Source organism: Fringilla coelebs (genome assembly GCF_963513975.1).
Source record: "Fringilla coelebs genome assembly, chromosome: 5".
NCBI lineage: Eukaryota > Metazoa > Chordata > Aves > Passeriformes > Fringillidae > Fringilla > Fringilla coelebs.
Genome location: NC_140033.1, coordinates 13,824,930 through 13,841,358, shown reverse-complemented (window position 1 = coordinate 13,841,358; position 16,429 = coordinate 13,824,930). Strand labels below are relative to the sequence as shown.

At 37.9% G+C, this 16,429-nt stretch overlaps 1 protein-coding gene across 1 annotated transcript in view; it reads left to right on the top strand.

Annotated features, from left to right (window-relative positions):
* The window catches only part of NAMPT (nicotinamide phosphoribosyltransferase), a 30,983-nt gene extending 14,798 nt beyond the window's left edge, over positions 1 to 16,185 (top strand). Inside the window, exons 4-11 of the mRNA XM_084206352.1 lie at positions 1,282 to 1,410; positions 1,875 to 2,033; positions 2,388 to 2,524; positions 4,325 to 4,550; positions 5,721 to 5,840; positions 11,109 to 11,249; positions 11,396 to 11,530; positions 13,272 to 16,185. Coding sequence (XP_084062478.1) covers positions 1,282 to 1,410; positions 1,875 to 2,033; positions 2,388 to 2,524; positions 4,325 to 4,550; positions 5,721 to 5,840; positions 11,109 to 11,249; positions 11,396 to 11,530; positions 13,272 to 13,385 — 1,161 coding nt within the window. The 3' untranslated portion in view covers positions 13,386 to 16,185. The remainder of the gene's footprint in view (positions 1 to 1,281; positions 1,411 to 1,874; positions 2,034 to 2,387; positions 2,525 to 4,324; positions 4,551 to 5,720; positions 5,841 to 11,108; positions 11,250 to 11,395; positions 11,531 to 13,271) is intronic.
* Positions 16,186 to 16,429: the final 244 nt, after the last annotated feature.

Sequence of the window (16,429 nt, the reverse complement as noted above, 5' to 3'; positions counted from 1 at the left end):
AGCTCAGTTGCCTCAGGTGAGGTAGGTAAAGTAGAGGGTGCAGTGGCTGTGTGAGTGAAGTACCAGGATGAAGGAATCAGTGATGAGTGGTAGAGATGGAAGTCCTGAATTGTACAAGTCAAGTCTGCCCAAAGTTTTTGCAAAGGGCTCTAATACAGAGCCATGGCATGATCATGTAATTTTTTTCCATGGGCAAAATCAACACCTAGAGCAACTTTGAAATGTTTTCTTTTTTTCCACTTAACTATACTTTTGCCTTTATTGAATAGTGAATAAATTATTTTGAGCCTTTTTGAAGGCTTTGTTGTCTTTTGTTAATCCATTATCTTCAAATCTGACAACTAGACCCTGTGTGGTATATAAACACAGTTTGCTTCAGGTTATTACATTTTTGCATAAACTCTTAAACTGTAAGGTAGAATAGATTTCTGATGTCTGTTGAGTACTGGAGAATGTTTTGGTGCTGCTTATGAATCTGTAATTTCTTTGAATTGATGCAATATTTGTTGCCTTTAACAGGGTATCTCATGGGAAGCTTTCTGTCAAAATAAATTACTATCCAAAACATTTTCAGTATTGCCAGTACAGCTTGCAGAGCTCTTTGAGAAAGTTATAATTAGTCTTCTACAGTTGCTATTTGCAGGTTACTTTTTTTCAAAAGGCATATTTTACACAATGTTTAGTCCTTTGGGGGTAAAAGACTGACAAAGGAGTGACATTCTGATGTAAGGCTTCATGTTTAAGAAGTTTAAATAATTAAGATGAAAATATTCTCTAAAATAGTTTTTAAATGGATCCTGCTGTAATAAATGAACAAAGCATATATTCATACTAAGCAAAACTAGTGGATTTAAAAAAATATGAATAGTAGCTAAACTTTTTTTAGCTTACTATGTATGAAAACATTGAAGAAAATGAGTAATAAGTATTTCTCATTCTGTGGGTAGAACTTAGGTATTTTTATAGAATGCTTAAGTTCTACCCTTGGGCTCAATTTGCCCAAGGAGTACAACTGATAACCATGACCAAGGAGTACAACTGATAACCATAATTTGTTTTGATGAAGAGACTGGGTTTTAAGTTACAGGATTTTTGTCCTTTTTTGATAAATATGGCTTTTTGAATTTATTTGGACTGGTGGGTTTATTTTTAGAGTTGAAAGAAATTAAAAAGAAGGCGGCTTTTTTTCATTCACAGCCTTTTATCCATTGCAGTTAAATAAAAGAGCTGTAAGTCCTAACCCTTTCTTGTTGTCTAACAACACTACTGTTCCTTACACAGAAATATGATGGCCATCTTCCCATAGAAATAAAGGCTGTTCCTGAGGGCTCTGTAATTCCCAGAGGAAATGTTCTTTTCACAGTAGAAAACACAGATCCAGAGTGCTACTGGCTCACAAATTGGATTGAGGTAAGTTTTGGAAATTTAACACCTTTTTTCTAAGTACATATTAATGCACTTAAATTGAAGGTTGAATCCTGTATTGCTTTACGGGAAATCTCTGGCAACTTTCATTTTCTATTTTAATTCTTTTCTGTAGTCATCTTGCACAGACCTTTTTCCCCCACCTGGCAAGGGATCATAATAATTGTACAGGAAGTAGACAGCAGAGCAGTACTTTTATCCATAAAAAAGGAGGATGGGAGGAACTGTGTGTCTGTAGATTGTTAGTGATAACTCATGAGAAGGTCAATACCTTGCCTACCTTATAAAGGCTCATTACTTAAGCCCTAAAGCAAACTGTTGGAGGCATCACTGCTTTCTGAACAGGGAATGAAAATAAACAGACCTTTTTGTGCCTGAATAAATGCAAGGTGGGCATTGTCAAGATCTAAACAAATATGCCCCTAATATTATGATGGATTTTGTTTTAGACTATTCTTGTGCAGTCGTGGTACCCAATCACAGTGGCTACAAACTCTAGAGAGCAGAAAAAGATTTTGGCCAAATATTTGCTGGAGACTTCTGGCAGCTTGGAAGGACTGGAATATAAACTGCATGACTTTGGCTACAGAGGAGTTTCTTCACAAGAGGTAAAACTGCTTGTCTAACAATTTGAAAACTCTGATTTTTCCTATCTATGTAGAGTTGTAGATGTGTCTGTTAATCTCTGTGGCCCTGTTCTGCTCTGAAATTGTGAATGCACAGAGCGCTGTGTTTGGACTAAGTGTGGAGGGGGAGGTCTGGCACAGGGGTGGGTACGATGTCTGAACTGTGAGCACTAGACTGGGAGAAGTTTTCTCTGTATTCCCAGTGTAAGTGAATGAAGGGAATACTGATGACGTGGGAATTGAGTCAGAGTCTTGCTGTTACAGACTAGTAACAGCAAGGTGGTGACTGGAGGCTTCTGTATTTGGCATGGTAACTGACAGTTGCATCTTCTTCAGACTGCAGGAATAGGAGCTTCAGCTCACTTGGTGAACTTCAAAGGAACAGACACTGTAGCAGGAATTGCATTAATTAAAAAATACTATGGTACAAAAGATCCAGTTCCAGGATATTCTGTTCCAGCTGCTGAACACAGGTAAGATTCTAGTCTAAACCTTTCTAAGATTAGCTTAACAAAATGTAATTCTTTTCTTACCCCTCTTTGTATCAGAAATACACCATACAGTATTAGCCAGGACTGATCCAGCTGTTGACGCTGCAGTTCTGTACTGATGCCTCTGTATGTTCTAGGGGCACATAAGTAGCATGCTTGTTCTTAGCTATAAATGTATTTTAAATGTTTTTAACTATAACCTTCTTATCAGTGTCTTTTTAGAATAAACTTGAAGGTTTATAGTCTATAGATATTGAGGATTCACATTATGAACTTCAAATTTTGTCTTAAATATAAAATCATAAATTGACGAACTGAGTTTGCTGTTCTGGACTGTCACAGTTCATGTTCTCCCTCCAGAAGAGGCAGTTGCTCTCAAGCTTCCCATCAGTATAACTTGTAATGGTAAATCCTTGCTGTATCACTAAGAATGGTGAATGAGTTTTTAAGAGTAAGGAGACTGATCTCAAACATTTGAGAGAGAGCTCTTACTTTTTTTCAAAACCATGTCCTGTATAAGGTTGGGAGTGAATGCAAATCCTTGAATTTCAGTTGCATGTGTACACACTGAAATGAGAATATAAAACAAGGTTGGTTGTGTGTTTCATAGTGAGCACAAAACCCAGCTAAATATTTACTCTTGATTTTATATAGTTGTTATTCATTTAGGATTGCAAGAAAGGCTTACATGAATAGCCTTGCAGAGTAGTGCTCATCTTTAGAGCAGCACTGCTTCATAGAACTTCTGTACCATTGCTGTAGTGCTGCTCTAGAACTCCTGCCTGACCAATTAGACATGACAGTTTGTGTCTGAAATTTCTGATGATCAAAAGGACTATAAATTTTTTTGTAATGAAAGCAAAAACAAACAAATGGAGTCAAGATCAAGTGTCTTTTGCCCAGCATATTAAAGTGCTGGCATTAGAGCAGAGAGCTTAAACTGCCCTACCTAAAGTTTGCACCACCAAATGTGACTGCAGTCACCCTTTCCAAGTTAATACACAAAAAGGGTCTCATACAAGAGGCCCAAATTTTTACAGAATTGTTTTACTGTTTCACAACCTCCAGTACAAGGTGGTGTTGTGAGCATGGTGCTTGCCCCTGGTGTGTCAGCAGGGCTCTTCTGAGACTGCACCAACCTCTGTGAAATAGTTTGTCTCCCTGCTACCATGATCTAGGACTTGGCCACACAGCAGATAATGCTGGAATTTTAAGGTAAAAATTCAGTGCCCACTGACTCTTATGTTGTGCATGAGAGCATTTTTAGGTCTTTGCACACAAGTTACTAAAGTCACTTATGTCAGCTGGTCTGAGCAGCTACTACAAATCAACTGCATTCAGTAATACTGCTCTCAGCAGCTCTGGTTTGTGTGCTCTCCTGTGGCCTTGTACCAAGGATAATGTTCTGAGGTTCCTCTAGAGGACTGTTTGTATAAGTGAGAATATTCTTTTTATATCACTATTAAAAAGAAAATAGTCTCTTTTCTTTAGATTTTTCTAACACGTGGCGAGGTGCTTCATTCTTGACTTCCCATTTTGTAGCATGAAGTTGTCAGAGCAGATGTTCTGTTCTTGCATCTGTAGTTCCCTAACTGTCTGAATTAAATCTGTTTATTTAGCATATAGTATCTTTATAAACCATGTAACACAGAGCTGATAAGGACATAGTTTCTGCTGTTGTGTAATCATACTGCTTATCATTGCCTTGAACTGATGCTGGTAGGAAATACAGAATGACATGTAAATCCAATTCTAATATGAATTTTTCAATTGCCTTTGCAGTACCATAACAGCTTGGGGGAAAGATCATGAAAAAGATGCTTTTGAACACATAGTAACACAGTTTTCTTCAGTGCCTGTATCCGTGGTTAGTGACAGCTACGACATTTACAATGCTTGTGAAAAAATATGGGGTGATGACCTAAGGCATATAATTGAAGCCCGAAGTCCAGAGGCACCACTTATTATTAGACCAGATTCTGGGAATCCCCTTGACACTGTTCTAAAGGTAATCCTTTCTTGAAGCTGTTTGTATACAAGATTGGGAGGGCAATTGTTTGTTTTGCAATGACTGGCTAGAAAACGTATTAGGCTCTAACTTGGTATGCATTGTATATATTTGATGCTGGCTAATTTGGACCTCTGAAAAATGTAAATGTTTACTTCACCCCAGTATATGTCTGGAAACTCTTTTGCAGTCCAAATAGTTTCATATTTTTCATCAATCCCATTCTTGCATATGGTTCCTGAAGCTTTTGCAAGTTTGGTGATGTAGTGATGTTGGAATGCTTTTATAAAGAGAAACTTTTATCACTTAACAAATGCAATAGGAAACCACTTCAGTGCTAGTAAATGCCAGGCCAATAACAATTCTTACTACTAAGTTTAGGTATCTTGGCATCCCATGTTAATGTAATTCACAATTTTGTGCTATAAATACATGTGGAGCCCTCTTCTCTCTTTAAGAAGATGTGCATTTAAGTCGGTGGCACTGACTCCACATTGAAAAATGCTTCTTGCCTGTTTGCTCTTTAGAAAGGATAATGATTGTTTCAGTTTCATAATAAAAGCTGTTAATACCTCTGAATTTGAGTAACTGTCAGCACTATCCAAGTCAGAAGGTAGGGGCAATGTTAGTTACATTGGTGCTCCATCAAATTAGATCTTTGCAGATTTAACACTTTTTTTCCCCTTTGGGATAAGTGGCATATCACAAATTGGAGCTCTGAATGATCTTTATCTGAGCTGATAAGAAAATCTCCTGGCTGAAGTGTTTCATTTTAAATATTTGTGGCTTACAAAATCGTGAAAAACTGGAAGGCTTGTCCACTATCTTTAGGGAGGTCAAAAGAAGAGTAGGATCTTCAGCTGACACATTTAATAACAAAAAGTTACATCAAGCAAAGGGAGAAAGGGTGGAAGCATGGTTCTGATTAGCTCTTGGGTGCAACTTCTTAAAGATCATATTGTCTGTGGCTGCTTTAAGGGCTTCCACCACAATGGCTGGCATGCTTTTTTTTGTGCGTGGATAGATTTAGAGCATGTTTATGTGGCATATTTATGGGCTTATTTTAATTTTTTGGACAAAGCATGACTCAAATGTGGAAATTGGTTTTTTTTATTGGAATGGCAGGTTTTTATTTTCATTTTGAACTATCTTCCTTCCACTTTTCAATAGGTCTTGGAGATCTTGGGGAAGAGGTTTCCCATTACAGAGAATTCAAAAGGCTACAAGTTGTTGCCACCGTATCTCAGAGTTATTCAAGGGGATGGTGTGGATATCAACACGTTGCAAGAGGTAGGAGATCCTGTTCATGTGTCAGGGTGACACTGATAAGGTTGATATTTAATCTGGACTCTGTTACAACTAGTCAGATGTTTCAGCAGAGACTGCTGACCCCACCCCTGCCCTTCATTCCAGACATTGGCAGTGATATCATAGTGCATAAAATAAATTCATTAATACTCCACAGGAAATTATTAAGATGCATAAAAAACCCTAAAAGGCATTTTCTAATCCCCCTGTTGTAAGCCTTCTCTTTCCACTGTCTCCTTTTGTTTGCTTTCATCATGCTTGTCAAGTCTCATAGAGGTCAAAATCTGGCAGTGTTTGGTCATTTCATTGATGTCTAAGGCACACTGCATGATCACTGTGCTGCAGCAGTAATTAACTGGTTTGGCTCATTAGTTATGTACCATCTGAAGTCTGCTTGTCCTCCCATATTGAAGGTGTGGTTTTGAAGGAGACTTTTTAAAACCTAGGGTAAGGAAAGCAAGTTCCTTGATTGAGCAACTAGTGGACTAAGGATTAGTTGAAAATCCTGAAAATTGTAAAAGATTAGGCTATAGTCTGAGTCAAAATTGCAATTTTACTGAGACATAAATTATTTAGTAAATTCTGCATGCTTGAAGTAAGTCATAAATTCACCACTATTGACTAGAGGTAGATACTAGGTAATACAATACAGCTATAAAGGTATGGACTGCAGTGACTACAAATGACAAAGGGCATGTAAGAGGAAGAGGATTTGACTTTGTCTGGTTTGTCCTGAGTCTTTCATCTTCAGCTGTATTAAAGTTCAAAACCAGAAATGAGTCGAATTTATTTAAAATTAATTTTTCTTGAATTTATTAACACTTGTCTTAACTTTCTAGACTGACACATCTTTAGGTTCTTCTCAACAAAGCTGAATTTTGCTGCTTCTCAAAGTTACGAGCAAGGGGGATATCAGTTTTGGGTTTTAGTTATTCTGTAGCCCTCTGCATGTCTAACGTGGGCACATAATGTGAACCTCAGTGACAGAACTGAGATTTGTCACTCAGATCCCTAGAGAGCAGTTAATACTGAGATTGTAAACTAACAGACCAGCTGTAGTGCAGTCATGCTCTGCAGGTTTTTTTCCTCCTCCAGTGGCCTTTAAAGTAAATTCTAGTCTATTTTTTTTTTGTCCCATGTGGCTTTCTGAGAGTGTACAACTATGCTAATATGCTTAACATAACACAAGCATGAGAGGGTAGGAGCTCAAAACAGAGTCTGATCATTAGATACAGGGAAGACACTCTGTTAAAGAGAGCAAAACCCACCCAGAAGAAAAACATTTCTGGTTGTTCTGAGCAATGATCTAAGAGGGCTCATGCCTGTGTTAGGCAAGTATGTCATAGCTGAGATTTTTATGACTTGTGAGAGGACAGAAACTGGACTATTCTTTCTTGTAAGGAACTCTGGGTGCTTTTTCTTAGTTATACTGGTCAAAATTCAAGGATGTAGTATAGCATCGATTCTAATTAACTATTAAAGCAAGTATTTAAAAATCTTTGCACTAGAGTGAAAAATGCTCTGCTCTCCAAGTTCTAAATAGAGCAGTAAAACAATTGCAACAGCTAATGGGAGAGAATGGGAGGAGAATAAGCACTCCTTTGTTCAGGTGATCTGCCTGTTCATATCTTTTCTTTATGAAGCTGTAATTGATTATGAAACACCCACCTGTAACATGTAATAAAAGAGCAGAAGATCCAGTTCCCCAAGACATACAAAGCAGACAGATCACTGCTGCCCAGTGGCATCTTCTCATTTCTTCCTGACTCAAATCTTGCTGTGCCTCATGTCATTGAACCACTAGTCATTAAATCAATTTAAACCCCACATGTAGCAACAAACTAACACAGCCAAAAGGGTTTAGTGGGTTAAATTGTGGTTCACTTTTGTGGTTTAGTGAATTAAATTGTACCCCAGAAAGGGGCTAATACTTGCCAGCACTATACAGAAGAAAACAAACTTGTTTTGAGCTGGGAGAAATGGGCAGGAAGAAAAGTGACATTTTTTTTCCTCTGACAGCAGCAAATTAGGCTGGAGCAAAATGACCGTGATTTTGCAACCTAATTTTAGTTTTATTTAAATACCATTAATTTCTTCATCCTTTTATGTCAGCAAACCCCAGGTTTTACCATGCTGACTTTTAGAAGATTGTATAATAGCATAACATTTAAAAAAACCCTAAAACAACAACCAAAATCCAAAATAAAACAGCCCACCAAAACCAAACCAACACAAGTATAATTCATTCTTTTCCAAAAGGAGTTTACATGAACAAATACAAATGTATCACTGTGGCCATCTTTTTTCCCCCCTCTTGTAGCCTGTGCAAGATTTTTATTCCAAGTATTCTGTATCAGCTTTCAATTCTAGGCTTGATTTATTGTTACAGATCAGATGAAAGGTAATGGATACAGTAGGAAAGTCTAAAATGGGTAATGACCAATAGTCTGATTTAGCTATCCAAAGTAGGTGAAAAAACAATATAGAAAACAACTCAGAGTATAAACTGGATTTTAAAATTCTTTGTTTTAATAGGGGATGCTGGTAGAACAGGTAAGGAAACTTTTTTGACTTACTTTGCATTTTCACTTTTAAAAATCATTCCAATCTGCTAACTCCACACTTTCAAAGGATTTTCTTTGAACATTCAATTTCCAGATGTCTGTAAATTTTTATACAAAATTAATCCTCTAATCTGGAGTCCCAGTTCATGTATTATTCATGCTCATAATGGTCAGAGGAAGCTGGTGAAAACCTTGACACCTGAATTGTTCTCCCTGTATAGGTTTGAAAGTATGAAGCAAAAAATTCTTGTGTATCGTTTTGCTTTGGGGGAGACTTCAGTTGTTTCAGATCTCTCCCTTTTCTTCTTTCCTGTTACCACTGCTGTTTGCCATCTCTTCTCCATACCTAAGGAAGTACTAATAATATCTGGGCCTTGGCTGTGGGTCACTGGTACAGTCAGAGCTGTCTTTCAGCTTAGTCTGGATTTCCCTTCCGCTCCTGTCTGGACAAAGATCAATCTAAGTGAGGAAGTCCCTTGAGAGAGTGGACAGCTAGAATCCATCTCTTCACCCCAAGTGAGGAGTTGTGCCTGTGGCATGAGGTGAACAAACCATCTGTAAATGAGAGCAGGAACAGGAGCTGGAGGGGGGTTCACGTTTCTTCTCAGCCAGGCACGAGGGTTAAGCAGCCATGGCCCAGCCCTGCTGTTCTTGCACTGACATCTGTTAACCTGCAGGCATCAATTAGCACGAAGCCTCAGCCTCAGTGCCTTGGTGTAGGATGTTGTTTATACCAGGTAGTTGTTATCTTGCAGGTGTGTTCAGGTGAGTTCAGTGTCATTCCTGGCCTTAGCTACTGTACAGGGAGGTGAGCAGAACACACTGGCTCAGGCTTGGCCAGCAGCTCACACAGCTTCAGGCTTGCTCAGGGTCTGGACAGAACCAGAGGCCATGGGGAGTTTACCTGTATTTGCTCTTTAAAAGACAGCACAGATAAGTAGAGTCCATATCCAGGCCCAGTTAAAGCTCATTTTTTATGGCACCACTGGGCATTGTTCTCAAGTAGAAGGTATACAAAGTACCATTTCTCACCCTTCCTTTGCCAGCTTTAGTTACTTTTGAGGCACTTAAAGGAGAATTTTATTAATTTCAATTGTTTATCTTCCCTGAGTACCTCTTTTAACTGCTTCCAGGAGAGTCTAACTACCTGAAAATAAAGATTCCTTTTGCTCTTGGTTGCTGAGAGGATATGATATCTCCTGCTAAAATCCACAGGACTGTCACATTTTTAAGTGGGCATTTGTTCAGAATACAAAGCTTTCAAAGGGTTCTCTTAAGTAGAAGTCATGGTGGTAAAGCTTGAGATGAATTTTGCTTGACTTGCCAAGTGAGGCTGAGTAAGTTGGTACCATTGGAATGATGGAAACTCGCTGATAGGATTTCTCCTGAGGAAGTCTGTGACAGGAATGTAGTGGGAAGGTGTTCCCAACATGCCCTGAGAAGGTGATGGCTCTGCTGTCCATCTGTCCTGTTGACTGGCCTCTGTCAGGCATTCAGACTGAGAGTATCTGTGAAGAGTCTGCATGTGACTAAGGGCATAAACAAAACACTAGTGTGCTCTTTGGTTTACACCACCAGTTTGTTACAGTCCAAAATTGGAATTGTGTTTTCCATTTTTTTCTCCCCTTTTATGAGCCTTAGTTGTCCCTTAAAAAAGCAGCTTGACATCAGTAGCTCCTGAAACAGTCCTGTCCAGTGTTAGTCTGGCATTTCTTCTTGATGCAGGACACTAAGATTGCCCAAAATATTACCAGATTTCTGACTGTGCTGGTTTTTTTAAACTCTGCATTTTTCCCCATAGATTGTTTTTCCATTACGCTTTTCACCTTCCTTTTTTTCTGGATAGATGGTACTTTGCTGTCTCACCCACTCTGCTTTTGATAGTAAAATGTTAGAAGAAGAGAGTTTGAACTCCTGTTCTGGGGCTATAACCATCATTTCAGGCTGTCATAAGAGTAACAGGTCAGGGAAACAAATGTTGGCCCTTTATGAGCATGACTAAATGAGCACCCATTACTCCAGGCTAGAGGATGTCACATTTGTCAGGGTAGAATCAGGGTGGAGGGAAATGATGCAGTAACTTTTACCTCCACTCTTGATAGCAGCACAGTTTGCATTGATCTGTACCTGCTGGAGAAGGTGGCAAAGCAAACTCTGTGAGCAGTTTTATGTATTTTCATTTCCAATCTTTCTCTACAGTAGCATCAGCAAGTTCAATGAGATTTTTCAAGAGAATTGCTCTGTTCAAGTCATTGGTCAGAGAGGGTAATAACTTTCTGCAGTTGAGCAGGATGGCTGCATTGTTTCAGGATCCAGGCTCTGCTTCCAGGTCCTTCCATAATTCTGAGGAATTGGAAGGCTCTGAAATACTTCCATGAAGTCTCTTATTTTCTGTAGAGCTCTGTTTCTCTGGGCATTGCATCACTGTGCCGCCTTAGTTTGGGAAGTATATGTGCTGGCCTGGTAATTGTATTCCAGCAAAAGCTTTCCAGTTCCACGCTGGAGCTGTTAATAACAATGCAAACAGTGTCCCAAGTATTGACCAAATTATTACATACATCTCCTGGAAACTGAATGTTAGTCGGCTTAATTGTCTGTAAAAGCATCTTGCTTAAGTAGTATATTTTTATGGGAAAATGGCATGGCCTAAAAGTGTGCTCCATCATAATTTTCTTTTTTTTGTTAGATCGTGGAGGGAATGAAGAAGAATAAATGGAGTATTGAGAATATTGCCTTTGGATCTGGTGGAGCTTTGTTGCAGAAACTAACCAGAGACCTCTTAAACTGTTCCTTCAAATGTAGTTACGTGGTGACCAACGGCCTTGGGGTATGTCTCTGTACAGCTTCTACCACTCTGCTTTCTGGAGAGGCCTCCCCATTAGAAAACCTGTTTGACATTTCCTGCTATGTTACCACCATCTGCATTAGGTCCCACAAAGCCCTTTCCTCCTAAAAAAATCCTCTTCATTTTAGATAAATGTCTTCAAAGATCCTGTAGCCGATCCCAACAAAAGGTCAAAGAAAGGGCGGCTGTCGTTGCATAGGACACCTGCTGGAGAGTATGTGACACTGGAGGAAGGCAAGGGAGATCTTGAAGAGTATGGGCAGGTATGAATTTTCAAAATCTATTGCATCGTTCTGCGTGCAAAAATAGACCGAGAAAAAGCAGGTTATAACTTAATTTCAGAATTTATTTCTGATCTGTCATTTTGTTCAACTTCCATCTTATTACCTCAAAAATGACCTCAGTACCAAATTTGGTAACAGCAGAATGTTAAAATGACAGTAGAATGTTCAGGCTTTGCAAATACATATATTTTGTCTTTTTTTTTTTCCTTCAGAAACACAAGAACTTTACCATTTTTCCTCAAAACTAAAGCCTCAGTGTTGCAGAATATATACTGGCCAGGTAGTTTTGTTTGGCCAATGTTGCACAATTTGAGTAGTGACCCTGGCTGGAAGTGGAACAGCTGTAACTGCTTTGCAAGAGTGTAACTTTAGTTACAGCTATAACCAAAATGTGCTTCTACTTCCCCACTGAGGTTTTTTTTTTTTTAATAGTTCCAGGAGTTAATGCTCCATACACAGAGTAATTCCACAGTTTTTAAAGATGTACATTTAAACCAGCAATTCAGTTTCCCTGTGAATTCTTTACAATTGCAAAATGAAATGCTATTTCCATGAAATAAGCATAAACTTTATGCCAATCTCAAGCTTTCAATTATGTCTTGTGTTTCAGCATCCAACAATGAATCATTAAGCTGCATGTTGAGTCTCTTCCCAAGTTAAGAGGACTGAAAATAAGTTGTCAAATTGCACTTCTGCTTTTAGAAGTTGAAAGTTTTCTGGTGTACAGAAGCTGGTTTTGTACCACTAGGCAGAGGGTACTTATTAGGCACACTACTTTACATAACTGTAAGCCTAAAACTTAGATCTCTGAGAAATTTCAAGATAAGAAAAACCTGACTTACACACACTGAAGATATTATGCTCTGGACACAAAGATCTTATATAAATTTGAAGCTTTTTTCTATGCAGATATTCCTCTACATATGTTAATTATGAACATTCATATATATGTAGCAAGGGAAGGACCTAATGGTGCAAAATCAGTTCAGCACAAACTGCGAGACTTTGGCTCTGAAATTAGTCAATATGTTGTCCTTTATTTTTTGTCAGGTGAAATTATTCATTAAGATTTTTTGGTCCCAGGAAATTAGAGGGGGCCATTGGTGTGGTACCAGTTCTGGAGCTCCCTGGAAATGACAGGGAAATGTTCCCTTCTGTGGGCCCATTTCTCTAAAGCCGCAGGTCCTTGCAGTAGGTCACCAAATGCAGGGACTGCTCAGTGTTGCTGCTGTGCTGACTTGTTGCCAGCTGTGCTTGTTGCCCTTCCAGTGTGCTGTGTGCAAGCCTGTCCTGATATGCTGTTTTACAAAATATATGAATAAAAGGAACAGTGAAGAAAGATTTTTTTTTTTTTTTTTTTTCCCCCTAGAGGGAAAAAATACTTCATTTAAACCTCTATAATTGACTTGTATTTGGTTGTGTGTCCCCTTTCTTACAAGCTGCTCTAGCAAGGTGTATTTAGTGTGTATTTTGCTTTGGCCAGGTATAGATACCACACTCAAGGGACTAGTCAGCACCGAGCTGCTGTGTGCACAGGATGACCCAAGCCCTTTCTTCTGTGTAACCATTAGTGAAAGGTGTCAGAAAAAGCTGTAAAGATTTAGTATCTTGACAGTCTAAAGTTCCAGCCTTATCAGGCTGGGTTTGTGTGCTTGCTCTGGAGTTTGTGTAACCTGTGTTTGCCAAATCACTCTTGCTAAAACAGCGGTGTTTCTTGCAGGACCTGCTTCACACTGTATTTAAGAATGGAAAGGTAACGAAGTCATATTCATTTGATGAAGTCAGACAAAATGCCAGGCTGAAGAACAGTGAATTACAAACAGCATCTCACTGAGTTCCATTCCATGTCTGTGTATGTGTGTGTAACTAGTTCGTACTGCATAGCTACTGGTTTATTGTACAGATTTGTGTGTTTGTGTTTTATGACATTGTAGCCAAATTATTTGTTGGTTTATGGACATACTGCCCTATCTTTTGCCAGTCTTTAGAAGATGAAATCAGGAAATGGTACTTACCTTGTAAAACATATTTAATGCTGAAGTGTGCTTTTTAGGGCCCTTTGCCAGTAGTGATTCAATCTGGTATTGATCTTTTCACAAATGAGACAGAGCTGCGAAACTTTTTTATATATAACAGAATATCACAAAATGGATTTACATAAAATTATCATGATTGCTTTATGTTTATATTTAACTTGTATTTTTGTACAAACAAGATTGTGTAAAATATATTTAAAGTTTCAATAATTAAGTCTTTCCAACTTTTCATAATTTTTATGAGCACAGACTTTCAAGAAAATATTCAGTGGGGGGGGAATCCATTGCCTTTTGTCCATTAATCAGCAAATAAAACATGGCCTTAAAAGTTTGTTGTGACATTGTTCCATTTGACAACTAAATCAGGACTCGTATCTCCTTAAGATCCCATAGAGTTGCTGACCTCACCATTTCTTGTAGTTGTCTGTATTAGTAAGTCTGCATTAAACAAAATTACTGTTCTTTCTAGAAGGTTTAGATATTACTGACCTTGCTGGCACAGTAAGGTATGTAAGTGAAATGCCAAATTTGAAAGGATTCTCTACTGCAACTTAACTTGCCAAGTCTATCCCACTTGGTATATGCACCTCAATATTTTAAGAGTAAAGTTTTTAAGAGATCTCCTCTTCCACTAGAGAATATATGTGTAAAATACTGAGATACGGAAGCGATGTATTTTAAAGTAATTACACTTCTGGGTTTATTTTTCATATACTGTAAGTGACATGAATTTAAAGCAAAATACTGGACTGGGTAGTGCACTTTTTTACTTTTTTGTATTTTTTTCATTGATTTGCCTTTTGTCAGACTGGATGTTAAATTGTAAAAATGTTTAACTATTTTTGTTAACAAGTTTAATAAAACTATGCTAGCCAAACTCCTACATGAATGGCAGACCTGTTTCCCCTTCTTGCCCCATCTGTTTGGGGTGAGGAGGGGCTTTTATTTTGCAGAGGGTAACTGTAAAACAATGTGTTTGAGAGATACTTTTGAACTGTCTGCACTTGATTGTATTTGCTCTCTGCATATGCTTGATATAAGTATCTGCTGGAAAATGAAGCTGTTGAGGATTTTATTTGAGAAGCTATGTAGTAACCTCTGAAATATTTGATAGTACTGTAGGATGGCTCTCACTAGAAAAGTACCTCCCTTACTTAAAGACAAAAAAACAACAGCAAAAGCAAACAGTTCCTGTTCTGCTGGTGATCAGCTGTCAGCCAATTGCTTAATACACTGATGTAATTAATGCTTCTAATTAGTAGATGATGTTGCTGGAAATTGTTAAGGCCTAAGATAATTTAAGCCTACAAAATTTTATAAAACATTCTTTTAAAGGAAGATTGAAAAGCCATACTTCATTGTTCTTACTCTCTCACCAAAAAGGGCCACATCAAGGCATCCATAATATTTCCAGGGTTTGTGGTTAAGATGTTTATGCCCAGTCTCAATAGTTCTTGTTAATAAAAACCTGTTTTTCACTTGTAGTGTATGTAATGATACATTTAAGTGATGTATTGTTTCAAGAATAGTGTTTTAGTAAAACTAAATGCTGACCTTTCACACTGAGGAACTGCCTTCCCTTAGCTATTAATTAGATTGTTTGGTTTTGGCCCGGAAAGATTTTGAATCTGGCCTTAGGATCAGTAGCAGGTAAATAGTACAGAGCCTATTTCACTCCTCCACATGTGTACTAGGGAATTTTATGATGTATGGTTTAAAAAACAATAAAGTAAATGCTGCTTTCATTCTGTACCAATAAAAATTTTGATAACTATTGACTACCCATAACTGATATTTTTGTACTTGAGAACTGAGGATATACTGTGGAAGCACTGTTTTCATGTGTACCATGAAATACATTATAATTGTTCAGTATTGTCTAAAACTTTTCAGCTTATTAGTTGGAAACTCAAAGCAAATTCTCTACTTGTGCATGTCACTTTCAGAAAGTTGTAATGTCACTCATTTTATTAAGTGTTAATAACTTTAAAAGGGGAGGGGGGGAAGAAAAACACCTGGTGCTATTCAGACCTGAACACTTGTCTCTTTGTGTTTGGCAGTTTGACATTCTGGGCATCAAGGAATTGACAGAGATTACTGCAGTGCTTGAACCATACAATATCCTAATTCTTCCACATGAAAGCAAACAGCATGTTTGTTTGCTTTAAATTACTAGATTTGTAGTCATTGATATATTTTAATTATCCCCATTTCATAATATAATACAGTATTTGTATTTAAAAATAGGAATTGGGAATTTTGTGTTTAATACTCTGATTTGTAACCATATTTAGTGTAAGAAATGGATTTTGTAAGACTATTTTTTTCTTCAGCTGCATGATTATAAAAAAAAATTATACTTTTTTGGTACTTTGAAAGATCTGAGGAGAGAACAGAAGAGTACTTAACTGTTTGGTTTGCCAAAATCAAAACAAAGCTTAAACAATTCTTTTCTTATAGGTTTTTACATTCCTTCTTGTTTAGTGAAGAATAAGTATTCCTCACTTAAATCCTCTGTTAAAGTAATTTTAATGTACTTGGCATCAAATACCAGTATGTAATACACATGGAAATAAAGTTTAGTTCTGGCAGTGAAAATCATAGCCATCTGACTGTGTCTTAAAGTTCTGATGGTGGGCATCAGGTGTCATCCTGTGCTCTTTGTTGCCAAGCACAGGCCAGAGCAGGGCTGTGCTGGCATTGCATTCCTTTAAGGAGAGCTGCTCAGCTGCCTCGCAGACAGTTGGGCTTACATTTACAGCCAGCTCAGCTCTAGAGAAGAGAAAGCAAACTGAGCTCTTTTTTTCTTGTTTGGTGGGTGTGGGGGTGTGTGTGGTTTTGG